Source organism: Helianthus annuus, chromosome 16 (genome assembly GCF_002127325.2).
Source record: "Helianthus annuus cultivar XRQ/B chromosome 16, HanXRQr2.0-SUNRISE, whole genome shotgun sequence".
In the NCBI taxonomy this organism is placed as follows: Eukaryota; Viridiplantae; Streptophyta; class Magnoliopsida; order Asterales; family Asteraceae; genus Helianthus; species Helianthus annuus.
In genome coordinates this window covers 190,992,985-191,008,636 of record NC_035448.2, presented here as the reverse complement: position 1 = coordinate 191,008,636, position 15,652 = coordinate 190,992,985, and the positions used below count along the sequence as shown (strand labels likewise).

The 15,652-nt window shown below is 37.5% G+C and overlaps 1 protein-coding gene and 1 long non-coding RNA gene across 2 annotated transcripts; one reads left to right on the top strand and one right to left on the bottom strand.

The window, feature by feature from the left end:
- Positions 1-1,933: 1,933 nt before the first annotated feature.
- On the bottom strand, positions 1,934-2,491 carry LOC110920252. The gene has a single exon (XM_022164475.1). The coding sequence runs from the start codon at positions 2,489-2,491 to the stop codon at positions 1,934-1,936; it is 558 nt and encodes a 185-aa protein (XP_022020167.1).
- A 10,293-nt stretch (positions 2,492-12,784) lies between these two features.
- On the top strand, positions 12,785-14,185 carry LOC118488020. Its single transcript, XR_004883274.1, has 2 exons — positions 12,785-13,877; positions 13,977-14,185. It is a non-coding gene; the product is annotated as an uncharacterized LOC118488020 (long non-coding RNA).
- The last annotated feature ends 1,467 nt before the right edge of the window (positions 14,186-15,652 follow it).

Below are 15,652 nucleotides of genomic sequence, written 5' to 3'. Positions count from 1 at the left end.
CCTAGTTTCATTGTTAGGGTAATAAAATAAATAAAAGTTTAATAATATAAAAAGTACAAATAAAATATAAGAAAGTACAAAGATCTTCAATTAAAACACAAATATACGAACATAAACGAACGCAAATCAACGAATGTTCACGAACACGTTCACGAACACCTTACCGAACGTTCACGAACACAATCGAACGAACGAGACCTCTGTTCATGTTCGTTCATTTAACTAATCGAACGAAATTTCTTGTTCATGTTCGTTCGTTTATTAAACGAATGAACATAAACGAACTTCCCGCCGAACGGTTCATAAACTGTTCGCTGAATGTTCGGTTCGTTTACAGCCCTAATTATTGTAATGTGACAATTGACATAATGTATTTACAAACATTAACATCTACGCGAATACAAGCAGGTCATGTGTTCAAACATGAATCACCATATATTTTTTCTATTTTTTCGCTATTAGATCTCGTATAGTCTTCTTGAACACATTTAATTTATAACACACTTTTTAAATAATGACAACCACTCACTAAACTAAAAAAAAAAAATCCATCTCAGGAACAAATAAGACCACAACAAGTGCATCATTCATGTCATCTTTTACATTTAATGGTAGAGATTCAAAAGGTTTATTAATTTTTTTAACGACAGTTTTTTTGGTAAGATTTAAACTCACAACTAGGGCTGGAAAATCGCGTCTTAACAGGTTTAACATGTTTCAGACAACACGAACAACACAAGTTCTAAGCATGAATACGACTCTTTTAACTACTTTATATCCAATATCTATAACATAGTTGTCTGTTTGATGTACCAAGAAGGAGAAATAATGGATTTTAACTTTCTAATTTTAATTGCTTTTAACAAGGTGAAAATTCAAATGGTGTGCTTTTCAGTAAACATGTCTAATCGTGTCTTTTACATGTTACCTATTGCCCGCCCTACCCACAATCGACCTCTTGATCGTGGGACCACTATCACACCACTAGACCCGAACCCCCAACCGTTAAGTTTATTATATGTATATTGAGGTTTAAGCCATTAAAAAAATATGTATATTAAACTCAACATTTTCATGCATGCATTTTACATTTTCACTAATGCCATTTACGCTATTAATTGTTATTTTCTGGAAAAGTTTACCATAAAATATAGTTTGAAAGTAACTAAGTAAGATTGTCCAAAACTATATTTTATTGATGATGTTATACTTAATATCATCGATTGTAATGTAACCACCTACCAATTTGCCATCTTATTTTCGTCAACATTTCTTGAACATATAAATTGACATTTGAAATCACTGTTTCACATGATTGGAAATTGAATTCCCAAGATGATGTACTGCTATAATCTATGAGCCATGCCTAAGGGTGTAAGGAGTGGTTAGACACTTGAAAGTGGCAAACTTGAAAATCAAGCAATGAGAGTGTGCCACGTGGTTCAGTCATAAGTGTTTAAACTATGTTGAAAAGTGTTGGCAATGGTTAGACACTTGGTGAAGTGGTAAACTTAAAAAAAAAAAAAAGGTGTGATTGGTTAAAGATGGCATGGACCCCACTCCCCACACACACTTCTCCCTTTACCGAACGGTGATCCATCACCGATTTGGCAACTTTGCCGCACGTCAAACAAGTGAGGGGTGGTGGTTACCGAGCGGCAACCATGTTTGCCGATGGTTTGCCGCACCCACTCCGTATCCCCTAAAACTAAGTGTTGCATATTTTTTTGAACGGTAAAATCTAATAAATTTAAATAGAAGGATTAAGTGTAGGAATAAAATATATATATTTTTTTAACGACCGATAAAATATTTTATTCAATGTAGCAAGATGCTACCACCATACATACAATCGTTTTGCACCAATTATAAGCAAATTTACGTAAATTACATAAACTACTTAGCCACCAACTTTGAATTTACTCCAATCTTCTCATGTTAGAGACACCAACTTTGACCGGTTCTTCACCCAAAGATACGCCAACGCTTTAATTTCGTCCAGAATCTTAGTCGTATTCGGTATTTTTTGTTGAAACACGGCTTCGTTCCTCGACTTCCAAATATTCCAGAGCGTTACCAAGATGACTGCATATAACGCCTTTATCTTCTTGGCTGAACCCGAACATATCTCATGTAGTGTGAGTAGATCTTTTATTTCGAATGCAATAATCGGGGGAATCGTGCACCAGGTCGCAACGTTTTGCCATATCAGTTGTGCAAATTGACATGATACAAAAATGTGCTCACTGGTCTCATCATCGTTACCACACATAACACACGTGCGGTTTTGCACCGATATATTCCGAGCTGCTAGAGCACACCTGGTCGGTAAACGTTCCATCTCTGCTCTCCATGCCACCATGCCAACTTTTTTCGGGACCCAATTGTTCCACTCAAACACTTTATCAGGTCGCACACGGTTAACATCACTTAGGATTTTTTTATGCTTGCAACTTTGAACATACCTGAACCATCGAGTTTCCACAGCCATTTGTCTTATCCACTTGACATATTCAGACCATTAAGCCCATTAATCAAGCCCAATCGCTGAATTAGTTGACTGTTTTCAATATTACCCAGTGCCGAGGATGTCCAGGTCCAACTGAATACCAGGCGTGACCCACTTAATCCCATTCGGTCTTGTACCAAACAATCCTTATGTTTTTCAACTTTAAACAGATCTGGGAACCTAATATAGAAAGGAATTGAAATCTGCCCAGCTATCTAACCAAAAGGATATGTTCCTGGCATTAGCCAAAACTGCTGATGAAGCATTATTCAGGTCTATATCGGCTTGTAGAAGTATATTTCAAATGCTTGCAATATTCTTCCAAGGCCCAGCTATAGAAACTTTTGTTGGTATATCCCTCCATCCTCTCGAGTTGTGATGAAATACCCAAATAACACGCCTCCACAATCCGTTTTTTTCCGTTTTAAACCTCCACCACCATTTTGCTAACATCGCTAAATTAGCATCCCTAAGAGAACCAAACCCCGATCCCCCATATTCCACCGGAGCTATAGTTTTGTCCCATGCCACCCAATTCATTTTAGCATTTTCCTCCGAACCTCCCTAGAAAAATACTCGTCTTATTCTATCAAGGGCATCCAAGACTTTAATCGGGGCTTTAAACAGTGAAAAAAATATGTGGTTAAGGAATTTAACACTGATTTAATCAGCGTAATCCTTCCACCATATGATAGTGTTTTAGCTTTCCACAAAGAAAGCCTATTTCTAAATACATCAATCACCGACTTCCAATTTTTTTCAAGATTCATATTCGCACCTACTAACATACCAAGATGTTTAAATGGAAATATACCTTTTTTACACCTTAACAAATCTGCCATTCCTTGTATTTCATGGTCCTCCACCCCTATACCATAGATACTACATTTTTCCAAATTTACTCTTAATCCTGAAGCCAGATAAAAGCATCTCAATAATCTCCTTAAATTATATATATTTGCTAATGACCATTCACCAATAAATATAACATCATCAGCATACAGCATACATAAGATGAGATAATGACGTACCTTCATTAGAGATCTTGATTCCTTTAGACAGACCCTCATCAGAGGCTTTTTTTCATAATACCAGTTAGAGCTTCCATAACTATCACGAACAAAAAAGGAGACAATGGATCCCCCTGTCGCAGCCCACGGGAGCAATCGAATTCCCTAGTTGGTGACCCGTTAACCAGTACTGAATCTCTAGCCGAATATAGTGTTGCCATTACCCAAGTTCTCCATCTACTTGGAAACTTCATTTGAGTCATAATCGAATTTAAAAATGCCCAATTCACCGAATCATAGGCCTTATTAATATCCACTTTGAAATACATCCCCTTCCGCTTTGTTTTCTTCGCCCAGCTTAAAGCTTCATTGAGCACAAGTGGGCCATCCATAATATTTCTTCCAGCCAAGAATGCCGATTGTTGTTCCGAAATCAAGTTTCCCAGCACCCTTTAAGACGATTCACTAACACCTTTGAAATAACTTTATTAACCACCCCAATAAGGCTTATTGGCCTAAAATTCGCTGGACTAACCGGATCCTTTACTTTCGGTATCAAAGCAATAAACGAAGATGTGCAACACTTATTAATAGAACCTTCCTCATAAAATCTATTAAACAGGTTGACAAAATCTGCTCGGAGACCTGTCCAACACTTTTTAATGAACTTGAAATTAAAGCCATCCGGTCCTGGTACACGATCGCCATCACAATCCCAAATTGTTGCCTTAGTTTCCTCTACAGAAAAAGGAGACTCCAACATACTTGCCTCCGAATCTGAAATAGTGGGTAAATTAGGACACACCAACTCCGGCCTCACTGACATTGGCTTGGTGAATTGGTGGAGAAAAAAGTCATACAACGACTCCTTTATTGACACTGGATTCGTAACCCAAACGCCATCAACCATCAACCCATTCAATCAATTAGTACTTATATTTGCGTTAATAGTATGATGGAAATACGCTGAATTCTCATCACCATCCACAGCCCACTTAGATCTATATTTTTGTCGTAAATCCAATTGTTTAATTCTATCAAATTCAGCCATATAATTTCTACACTCCGCTCTTTCCAAAAGTTCCTCCTCCGATAACATTCTATCTTCCGCCTGTTGGTTCAGTTCTGTTTGTACATGAAGGAAAACAGTAAACATACCTGTTATGGCCGATAGTGCAGTGGAGAATCCAGTGAGAGAAGACGACATGGAGTTCGACATCTTTGTCAGGGTGATCTGGTTCCTCCTTAGGGTGCTAACTGATGATGGGGACTTAGAAACCGAAAAGGGATATCGGTTAGGAGAGGAGGTCGTTCGTGATGATGTTATGGCTAATGGGGTGTGTGAATTGTGTAACTGAGTAACCCCTTAACCTCCACATAATTCTCCTTTTATAAGCACCCAAGAGGAAACCTAATTAGTTACTAAGGGTAATATGGTCCATCAACAATTACCAACTAATTATTTAATAGGTTATTATATATTTTGATCTCTATAATGTAAATGATTAAGATGGCTATAGATTAAATATTAAACATAATATATTTAATCTTACATTCTCCCACTTAGCCGAGTAATCATTTACTATGAGTATTAGATAAGCCTGATCAGGAGTTAACACTCATTTTAGCCTTAAACAAGTACTATAGCAGAAAAATACAGCCGTTGAATCATTATGCGACTCAGGACCCCCATTAATCATACTATAGCCTTAATTTAAAACCTAATCGTCATGATCAAAATACGCGTAAGCCCTTTGTTTGATTTGTAACTTTTATTTGTCTATATGCCATTATACCGGTTGAACATATTCTAACAGACATACAAAATCAAACTTGAGGAAATTTCATTAATCATAAAACATAAGCTAGTATAATATGCTCAAATAAGGTCTTTACTAAATCCCATATTCCGAACATGTTCTTCGTAAACCTTAGGAGGGAGACCTTTAGTCATCGGATCCGCAAGCATATCCTTAGTACTAATATACTCGATACAAAGATTATTTTCCTCAACTCGTTCACGTACAAATAGATATTTCGTATCGAGATATAAACCAGCTCCAGTCGAACTGCTACTGTTCGAGAAACTAACGGCAGCTGAATTATCACAGTAAAGCTTCAATGGTCTAGAAATGGAATTAACGATTTTGAGTCCAGTGACCAGGTTTCTAAGCAACATTCCATGACAGGTTGCGTTATAAACAGCAATGTACTCTGCCATCATTGTGGAAGTTGTGGTCAACTGTTGTTTATGACTCTTCCAAGAGATAGGGCCGCCTGCTAACATAAAAATATAGCCCGAAGTGGATTTCTTGTCATCTTTGCATTTAGCAAAGTCAGAATCAGAATAGCCCACCACTTCTAAATGATCACTTCTTCTATAAGTCAGTTTATAGTCTTTCGTCCCTTGCTGATATCGAAGTACCTTCTTAGCTGCTTTCCAGTGATCTAGGCCAGGATTAGTCTGATAACGGCCTAGCATTCCAGCAATATAAGCGATATCTGGACGAGTACAGACTTGAGCATACATCAAGCTCCCAACTACTGACGCGTAAGGTATCTGGCTCATTTGCTCCTTCTCAACCTCTGTTGTCGGACACTGAAACGAACCGAAAACATCTCCCTTAACTATTGGAGCGACGGAGGGTTTGCACTGTTGCATGTTGTATCGTGTAAGGACACGATCTATGTAGGACCTTTGGGACAATCCTAAAATCCCTTTGTGTCTATCTCGGTGAATTTCGATGCCAATGACGTAAGAAGCATCTCCGAGATCCTTCATGTCGAAGTTATGCGAGAGTAAACGCTTCGACTCATGCAACATGTCTAAACTATTACTTGCCAATAGAATATCATCTACGTAAAGGACAAGTATAGTAAAGTTACTCCCACTCATCTTGAGGTAGGTGCATTGATCCACTTGATTCTTCATAAAACCTTGCCTCTTCATGACTTCATCAAACTTGAGGTACCACTGACGTGATGCTTGTTTCAACCCGTAAATGGATTTCTTCAACTTACAGACTAGATGCTCCTGACCCTCAGGTTTAAAGCCTTCAGGTTGTTTCATGTAAACATCTTCGTCCAAATCTCCGTTAAGGAAAGCGATCTTAACGTCCATCTGATGCAGCTCCAAATCAAAATGAGCTACTAGGGCCATGACGATCCTTAATGAATCTTTACGAGAGACAGGTGAAAACGTCTCTTGATAATCAATTCCCTCTTTCTGAGTGTAGCCCTTTGCAACCAATCTCGCTTTGTAGCATTCAACGTTCCCATTCGGATCCAGTTTTGTTTTGAACACCCATTTGCATCCTACGGGTTTGACTCCGTTGGGTAATTCTACCAAATCCCAAACGTCATTTTTCTTCATGGATTCAAGCTCATCAATCATTGCTTTATTCCATTCAGAAGACTGATCACTGCTAATGTCTTCATTGTAAGAGATAGGATCATTGAGCTTTCCGGGATCCATTTCAGTCAGGTAGGTAACATAATCATCCCAATTAGTAGGCCTTCTTTGCCTAGATGACCTCCTGAGTGGATTATCGGGTACAGCGTTGTCTTGGTCATGAGCGTTTGATGTGCCTTCGTCATGAGGTATAATGGGTTCTGATTGTAGAGGTGAATTTGGAGTTGGTGCAGTAGCTTCAGGTGTAGTAGTTGCATTGGGTACAAGAGGAGTAATCGGAGTAATGGTAAGCGACGAGTCTCTCCCCCCCGCGTCTTGTACTTCTTGCAATTCTTCATAAGTGTTGGTACTGCTCCCACTGACCTTGAAATCCTCCAGGAACACGGCACGCTTGGTCTCAACAATACGGGTGACATGGGAAGGACAATAGAAACGATAACCCTTAGAGTTCTCAGGATACCCAATAAAGAAACAGGTAACTGTTTTAGGGTCAAGTTTCCTTAGGAAAGGATTGTAAAGTTTTGCTTCAGCAATGCAGCCCCATACTTTCATATATTTAAGACTCGGTTTCCTTCCTGTCCAAAGTTCATAAGGAGTTTTAGGGACAGACTTAGAAGGAACTCTATTGAGTATATGAACAGCTGGTTTTAACGCTCTAGTCCAGAGGAATAATGGTAAATTGGTGTTGGCTAACATACTGCGCACCATGTTCATAAGGGTACGGTTTCTTCTTTCAGCAACACCGTTCTGCTGAGGTGTACCAGGCATGGTGTATTGGTTCACAATCCCCTGGCCCTTACAAAACTCATAAAATGGACCAGGAGCTTGACCCACATCAGTATGTCGTCCATAATATTCACCGCCTCTATCTGATCTCACAACTTTAATCTGACGATCTAATTGCTTTTCAACTTCAGCCTTATAATCTTTAAAAGTTGTTAGAGATTCAGATTTCTCCTTAATAAGATACAAGTACATGTAACGAGAATAATCGTCAATAAAAGTGATAAATGAAGTATGTCCTGTTATGCCAGCGATTTGGTAGGGACCACTAATGTCAGTGTGAATGAGTTCTAATAAATTAGAACTCCTAGTGGCACCTTTCTTATTCGCTAATGTCATTTTACCTTTAAGACATTTGACACATGTTCCAAAGTCAGAGAAATCGAGAGGAGGTAAGACTTCATCCTTTACGAGACGATTTAATCGTTCTTTAGAAATGTGGCCTAAACGCTGATGCCACAACATGGATGAAGTCTCTAAGTCTCGTTTCTCTTCCATCTTTGTGAGTGATTCATTAATGTTATATGACAACAAAGATTTGGAAAAGTTATCTTCTAGTTCTAATCTATAGAGACCACCATCCAGAACACCAGTACCATAAAGAACAGAATCATAGAGGATAGAGAGTTTGCGATGACCATGGGAAACAATAAAACCGTCCATGTCTAACTTTGGTCCTGATACAAGGTTCCGAGTTACCTCAGGAACATATAAGGTATCATAAAGTTTAATACATAAACCAGTTTTCATAACTAATTGTAATGTTCCAATGGCCTTCACTTCTAATTCTCGATCATCCCCAACCTTAAGCGTTCTTTGGTTTCTTTCCAGCTTCCGGCTTGAAAGGAATCCCTGAGTAGAATTGGTAACATGAACCATAGAACCATAATCAAACCACCAAGAATTAGCAGGAACACTTAAATTATAGGACTCAAGTATCATAAAATAATCGTTACCTTTCTTAGCCAGCCACTCCTTAAAGTCAGGGCATTCCTTCTGCATGTATCCTGTCTTTTTACAGAACTTGCAGCGGATACTGCCTAAGGAGTTCTTAGAGCTGGAAGGTGCACTTGTATTAGAGTTAGGATTAGGCCTTTGGACTTTTGAAGCATCCTTCCTCTGATAATTGTTCTTCCTTTTCTTAGAGTTGGAGGTAGTGAAGTTGGCAACATCAGTAGTGCGATCCATCCTCATGCGCTCTTCCTCCTGTACGCACATGGCGACCAGCTCACTCATCGTCCATTTTTCCTTCTGAGTGTTGTAGTTGATCTTAAATGCTTCAAAGGACGAAGGAAGCGAAGTGATGATAAAGTGAACGAGGAAACCATCACTGATTTCCATTTCCAGCCCCTTCAGCTTATTGGCCATGTCATTCATCATCATGATGTGCTCGCGAATGCCGCTCCTCCCATCATACTTAGTTGTCACCAGCTTGAGAATAAGGGTACTAGCGTGTGCTTTAGACGTCCCCTTGAACTACGCCTCCACAGAAGCCATGTAGGTTTTAGCATCTTCAGAATCAGGAATAGCTCCCCTGATAGCATTGCTTATGGACTGCTTCAAAAACATGAGACACATGCGGTTGCACCTAGTCCACTTTTCATGAAGTATCTGCTCAGCGGAAGTACTCTGAGTGGTAAGGTCCGCTGGCTTATTCTCCCTTAGAGCATAATCGAAATCCAGCAGCCCAAGCGTAAGCATGAGAGCATCCTTCCATGCAGCAAAGTTATCACCAGTCAAAGATGGAATTCCCTGATTGGGTGCTGATAGTGGAAATAAGATGAGCAAGTTATGATACAAAGGAAGAAGTCCTAATGTGATCTATGGGCACGTTAAACTAAGGCAGGCAAGATAATGACCATTTTACATAATGAAGCTGTGATAATGTCTATTACTAACATCAAAATAATAGACTTAGTTAAAATTCTACTTAAATGAAGACAAAACAGCTTTGGCCAGAAGTGTAATCATTTAAGCATATATGCAAAGTGGTTGTAACAAATCAGCTTTGGCCAGAAATTGAAACAATCACTTTAGTTATGCACTTGTTAAGTATGCCATCTATGAAAGAATTAAATCAGCTTTGGCCAGATATTAAAACATTCATGCTTATGATGCACACTCAACATAGCTTTCGTAATACTTGAACGATAAGTAGATGTATCAAGTCAGCTTTGGCCAGAAATGATACATCAGAAGCTCATTCAAGTTAAGCTATTTTGGTTTTGCAAAACATTACATTATCTGATTCTGATTATTTAACTAAATATTTACAAAACCAATTATTTAATAGCAAAATTTTTTTCTTTAGTTCACATTTAAACAACCTAAAATAATGAGGTTTCGAGTCGCAACCACGATCTCGAGTTATGACGTTATGGTCTCGAGTCGCAACCACGGTCTCGAGTTATGACGTTATGGTCTCGAGTCGAGACCTTTGTCTCGAGTCATCACGTTACGGTCTCGAGTCGAGACCTTTGTCTCGAGTCATCACGTTATGGTCTCGAGTTGTAGACCTTTTGCTCCCTTATGATTTCGAGTCGAGACCTTATGGTCTCGAGTCGAGACCTTATGGTCTCTAGTCGAGACTGATGGTCTCTAGACTTCCTGTTACAGCTGTTTATTGTGATAACATAACTGAAAATTCGAAATCTAAGGGATTATGAGATATTATTTCCTGTTTTAAAATGATCTAATTTTATCAACATGTTTCGAAAAATATGGTAACTGTTTATCTAATAACAGTTTCGTATAGAATTAAAAGATAAATTTAGATCAAACATGGAAAAAACACCCATTAATCCTAAATCATTCCAAAAAAATAATAGAATTTTCGAACTTTCTCATGAACATGATGAACCCTAAAAACATAAAACATAAATTCTGGAACCCAAAACCTGAATATTAATAGTTTTTCTAAACAGATTTCGGCCATAAAAACATAACCCATTAGATTTTGAGTAAACATATGATTAATATTTCCGAAAACAGGGATTTCGAACATATAACCACTCGAAACCGGCTGTTAATTCATAAGATTTCAAAAAATTCCGTTTTCCAAGCTTCAATCCCAGAATTATGGATACGAAAACAGAACTGACTAATCAACATATGCTCTGATACCACATGTTGGTTCAGTTATGTTTGTACATGAAGGAAAACAGTAAACATACCTGTTATGGCCTATAGTGCAGTGGAGAATCCAGTGAGAGAAGACGACATGGAGTTCGACATCTTTGTCAGGGTGATCTGGTTCCTCCTTAGGGTGCTAACTGATGATGGGGACTTAGAAACCGAAAAGGGATATCGGTTAGGAGAGGAGGTCGTTCGTGATGATGTTATGGCTAATGGGGTGTGTGAATTGTGTAACTGAGTAACCCCTTAACCTCCACATAATTCTCCTTTTATAAGCACCCAGGAGGAAACCTAATTAGTTACTAAGGGTAATATGGTCCATCAACAATTACCAACTAATTATTTAATAGGTTATTATATATTTTGATCTCTATAATGTAAATGATTATGATGGCTACAGATTAAATATTAATACGTAACATATTTAATCTTACACCGCCAATCTTTCAATATTAGCTAGACGCCTCTTCTTGACTCTATAAATACCTTCCCTACTTTCTTTTTTCTATTTTCAGCCAAGACTTTATATTATTTTTTAGCCATCTTAATTTTATAGCAAGCCCCATATCCGCCAGTGTAACATCCCAAAAACGGGTTTGGTAATCAAACCACGTTAATAGCAAAGACGGGTAAAATACCGTCAGTGGTAAAAATTAATCCGGTAAATGTTAGGACTCAAATAAATAAACCTAATATTAATTAAAAAGGGGAATAAATACTTTGAGAAAACAAAGTATATAAAAAAAGCCAAATTAACGGGACTTAGAACATAACGGGTTATAACTTCCCGAACCCGTTAAAGTAACTAGGAGTAATTAACCTAGTTAGTAGCATGTGATTAAGTAACTAATGGTGAGATATAGCTTCATTTGATCAAAATAAAACATGAGGGACTAACATGGACAAGTGGGAAACTTGTTTTATTAAAACAAAAAAAAAACACAACACACTTGCTGTGTGTGTGCGTGTAATCGCCAGGAGAAGAAAGAAAGGGGTTAAAAACCCTAGTTCAACAAATCCTCCAAATTGAAGCTCAAATCAAGCCCGAATCGTCTGCATGATTACAAATTCGTGATCACCTAGTCGTGGGGATCATAAGGTATGTAAAAATTTGATGATTCGTGAAGTTGCAAAATTTGAGTTAGCATCATAATTCGCGAATTATGTAAGGATTAGAGGAGCTATGGCTAAGTTAGTGATGTACACATGCTTAGGAACTAAACCCTAAGTGAAAATCATACATATGATGCTATGACTTGAATGATTTGGTGATTACCTATATGTGTGTTAAATGGGTGTTGTAGAATGATGAAGAACACTAGAAATTTGATTATAAATTGAGTGTTATTTATTTACATCAAGAGAATCTGGATGTTATTATGCATAGTAGATATATTAAACTTGCAAGAATTGTTTAATCTTGGCTAAATAGTTAGTCATGAAACTTGGTTTTTGATTTAGTGAAATTATGCCCACTAGGTGTTTGTTAAAATGCCTAAACGAAGCTAAAATGTTGAAATTCCATGTGAAGTGTGCATTTGAATATGTTGATAGATCAATTGACGTTTAGGAAGTCAAACTAACCAATGATTTAATCGAGTGATAAAGTCGACATAAGACCCGTTAGATGGAGTAGTCATAATTGATAATGACTAATCTAACCATCTTATGAATTATGGTGATAGTTTGACGCCTAACGAGCTAGGTGGAAGCTTGATGAGTGAACGGGTCAAACGAATCAAGAAGGGAAGGAAAAGCATAATTCGGATGCGAGGTAAGTATATCTTACACTAGTCATATATTTTAGAGTATTCTTTTGTCGTGTTAATTACAAAAAAGACAATTATGATGTAAGCCATAGTAGGCCAAAAAGTGTTAAGAAATGATTTATAAGTAAAAAGGACTATATGGTATAAACCGAAGCGAGTCTTGTAGACGAGATGGTACTAAATAACATCTCGCAAAAATAAACGGTCACTTAGACCAAACGGGTCGAATGGTGAAAATATCACCATTTGAAAATATCGACTAACGAATATTGTCGAGTTGTGTGTTCACAGGAGTAAATACGGAAGGATAACTTGTATCGCTATTAAGTAGCGAATATTAAAGCAAGGTATAAAAAATGGTCAATATAATGACTCTAGCCAGGTACGCATAAGTGGACTTATAGTTAAAAGTGCAAAGAAGGTCAAATATCTAGCCGAAATCCTTCATTTCAAAAATGAAGGATTAAATGTGACCAAAGAGCCCTTAATAGGTAAACAATGTAAACGACCCTTAGAGGTTGTTTAGAAACTTATATTATGAGTTTGTAACCCTTAGATGTGCATAAAAGTTCTAGGCAAAAACATTTGTGGGTCGAACGCCTAGAAATAGTCAACTGCGGAAAAATGACCAACCGATGGGTAAAATTAGGAAAAAGGGGTTCATATGTTAAATCCACCACAAAATAGTTGTGGTGGAATATTTGTAGTTAATTAGACATGGAAATTTTGTAGCATCAAAAGAAAAGCACAAGTTATAGACTAAAATGCGTAAATACCCTTAATGGGTCAAAATAGAAGTATTAGCAAAACGGGTTAAAGATGTGTAGTAACCCGTGAATTGAACCTTGTACAATAAGAAATAATCATAATAATATGTTTACAGAAGAATCAAGGGCCATAAACAAGTTTGTTAGATGAAACCACGAACGGGTCAAGAAGTGTCATAATTGAACTTCAAGCTGAGAGCTTGAAGTCTAAAATTTTATTATGAAGGATGTTAGATTTTAACTCCATTAGACGGAGAATTAAATTACGGTCGCATAGGAAAAAGAATCGCGTAAAACGGATAAGTAGAATGAAAGTTATGGCACTTTAAAGTTCGTATTTCGACTAAAACCATAGCTGGGCTAATATGCAGGTTTCAGCAACAAACCTGTTGGAAATTGGTTTCCCTCGTGGCACGCGACGGAGGACGTAGATGGGGTCGCGACACGCGGCAATTCGGGATGGGTCTCCCGCGACTCGCGGGAGACATCAAAGTTGGGAAAAATTATTTTTTTGATTATTCGTTGCATAGAAATTGTTTAGGCTTATATCTAAGCTATCAAAACTAACTTTTATGTTGGTTTTGATCATAGGTGAATGCCAAGATGCTCCGGATAAAGATCAAGCTCACCAAAGAACCGAACACGATCAAGAAATAAGCTTCCGCACTAAGTATCGTTGTTATGTTAAATGACGAACTCACACATGTTATGTTGTATAGATTTTAATTCTGTAAAAAGTTTAATGAAACCCATATTTTCAATGTATTTGAAATCATAATTACCCGTTTATTTTTCGTAAATTATACGAAAACCTTTAAATAATAATAAGGGTGTTACAAGTTGGTAATCAGAGCTCATGGTTAAAAAGTAAAGTGTGTTCGGTTCGAAGCTTGATCGCAAATCCGGTAAGTACATGTATATCAATGGTTTAGTATGATTAAAGTGTTGAGAACAACACATATGGTTATCGTGTAATACACGTTACACCTATAAAAACGATATAGAATAGATATAGTCAACGAAATTTTACACACGTTGATGCGTATAGTAGAAAAGCCTTGTATTATAATACGGGCATCCTTTAATGTCGAAATTACTAACTGTTGTATATTTCTAGTTGAAGGACACTCGCATATGAAGATTGCGAGAGTTTAACAAATCGCAGATTTGACAGAGGAACGGTCCAAAGAGTATGCTCATCAAGGACCTAAATCGCGTAACGGTCGCGAACAAGGCTAATGGCAAGAGAAGCCCGTTAGGGCAAGCATTACCAGGTGCACATTTTAAATTTAATTGCACAAATAGTAATATGCAACAAATATGTAGAATTTGAAAGTTTCATATGTAGATTAAAAACTTGGAAAAACCCGAATAGAAAATGTATTCGGGATATTGTTTCCAAGAGAAACAAATAGAGGCATTACTTACATAGGGCGTGATGTGAAAACTATAAAAAGGTCATGCGTGTCATGTGTTAATCGCTTACTCTGGCCAAGTAAGTAGTGGCATATGATACCATGAACTTCTTATAGCGGACACATTTACATCCGATGTAGTAAGGACGGGGTGAATGGGACAAATTAAAAAGTACCCGAATGAAACAAATGAACAAAATAGTTGATAATAATGTAAACGCACAGCCGGGTGACGGAAGCGTATTACATTAGGATAATGAGCCCGAGAGAAGGGACAAGGATTAATGGAAATGATGATATAAATGAATGATCAAAAGAAAATTCACGAAAATAAGTCATCTTGGACGAAAGGGCCATGGTGAATAAAATGGGCAAGTAAAACCAAAGTATAGATGATCCGCCGGGTCATAAAAACAAAGGTGTTGCCCACACGAAAAAGATAATCAAGGTTGTTAACTTTAGTCGTAGTAAAGAAAGGATAACGATGATAATCATCACTCATAATTAATAAGGCCGCCAATGGTGGTCACGTAAAGAATAAAGACATGGTCGAATAAAAGCGACAGATTTCGCTAAGATGACCAAGTAAATCGAAATGAAGTCTTAATGCATACCGGAAGGGGTGCAATGATAACGATTTCGGTTAAACTCCCGGTTGATGGGTAAGAATTAAACACATGCGTAGACCGAGAAACGGGAACTCGGATGGAAAGTTAAAAGACTCGGGTTTTGAGTCATGACTAAAAGATGACAAGATAATGTAAATAGAAATTTTGAATAAATTAAGTTCAACTATTTCAAAGCTGAACGAGTCGAACAAAGACGGAAGTTTGACATTTATAAGTGATGAAT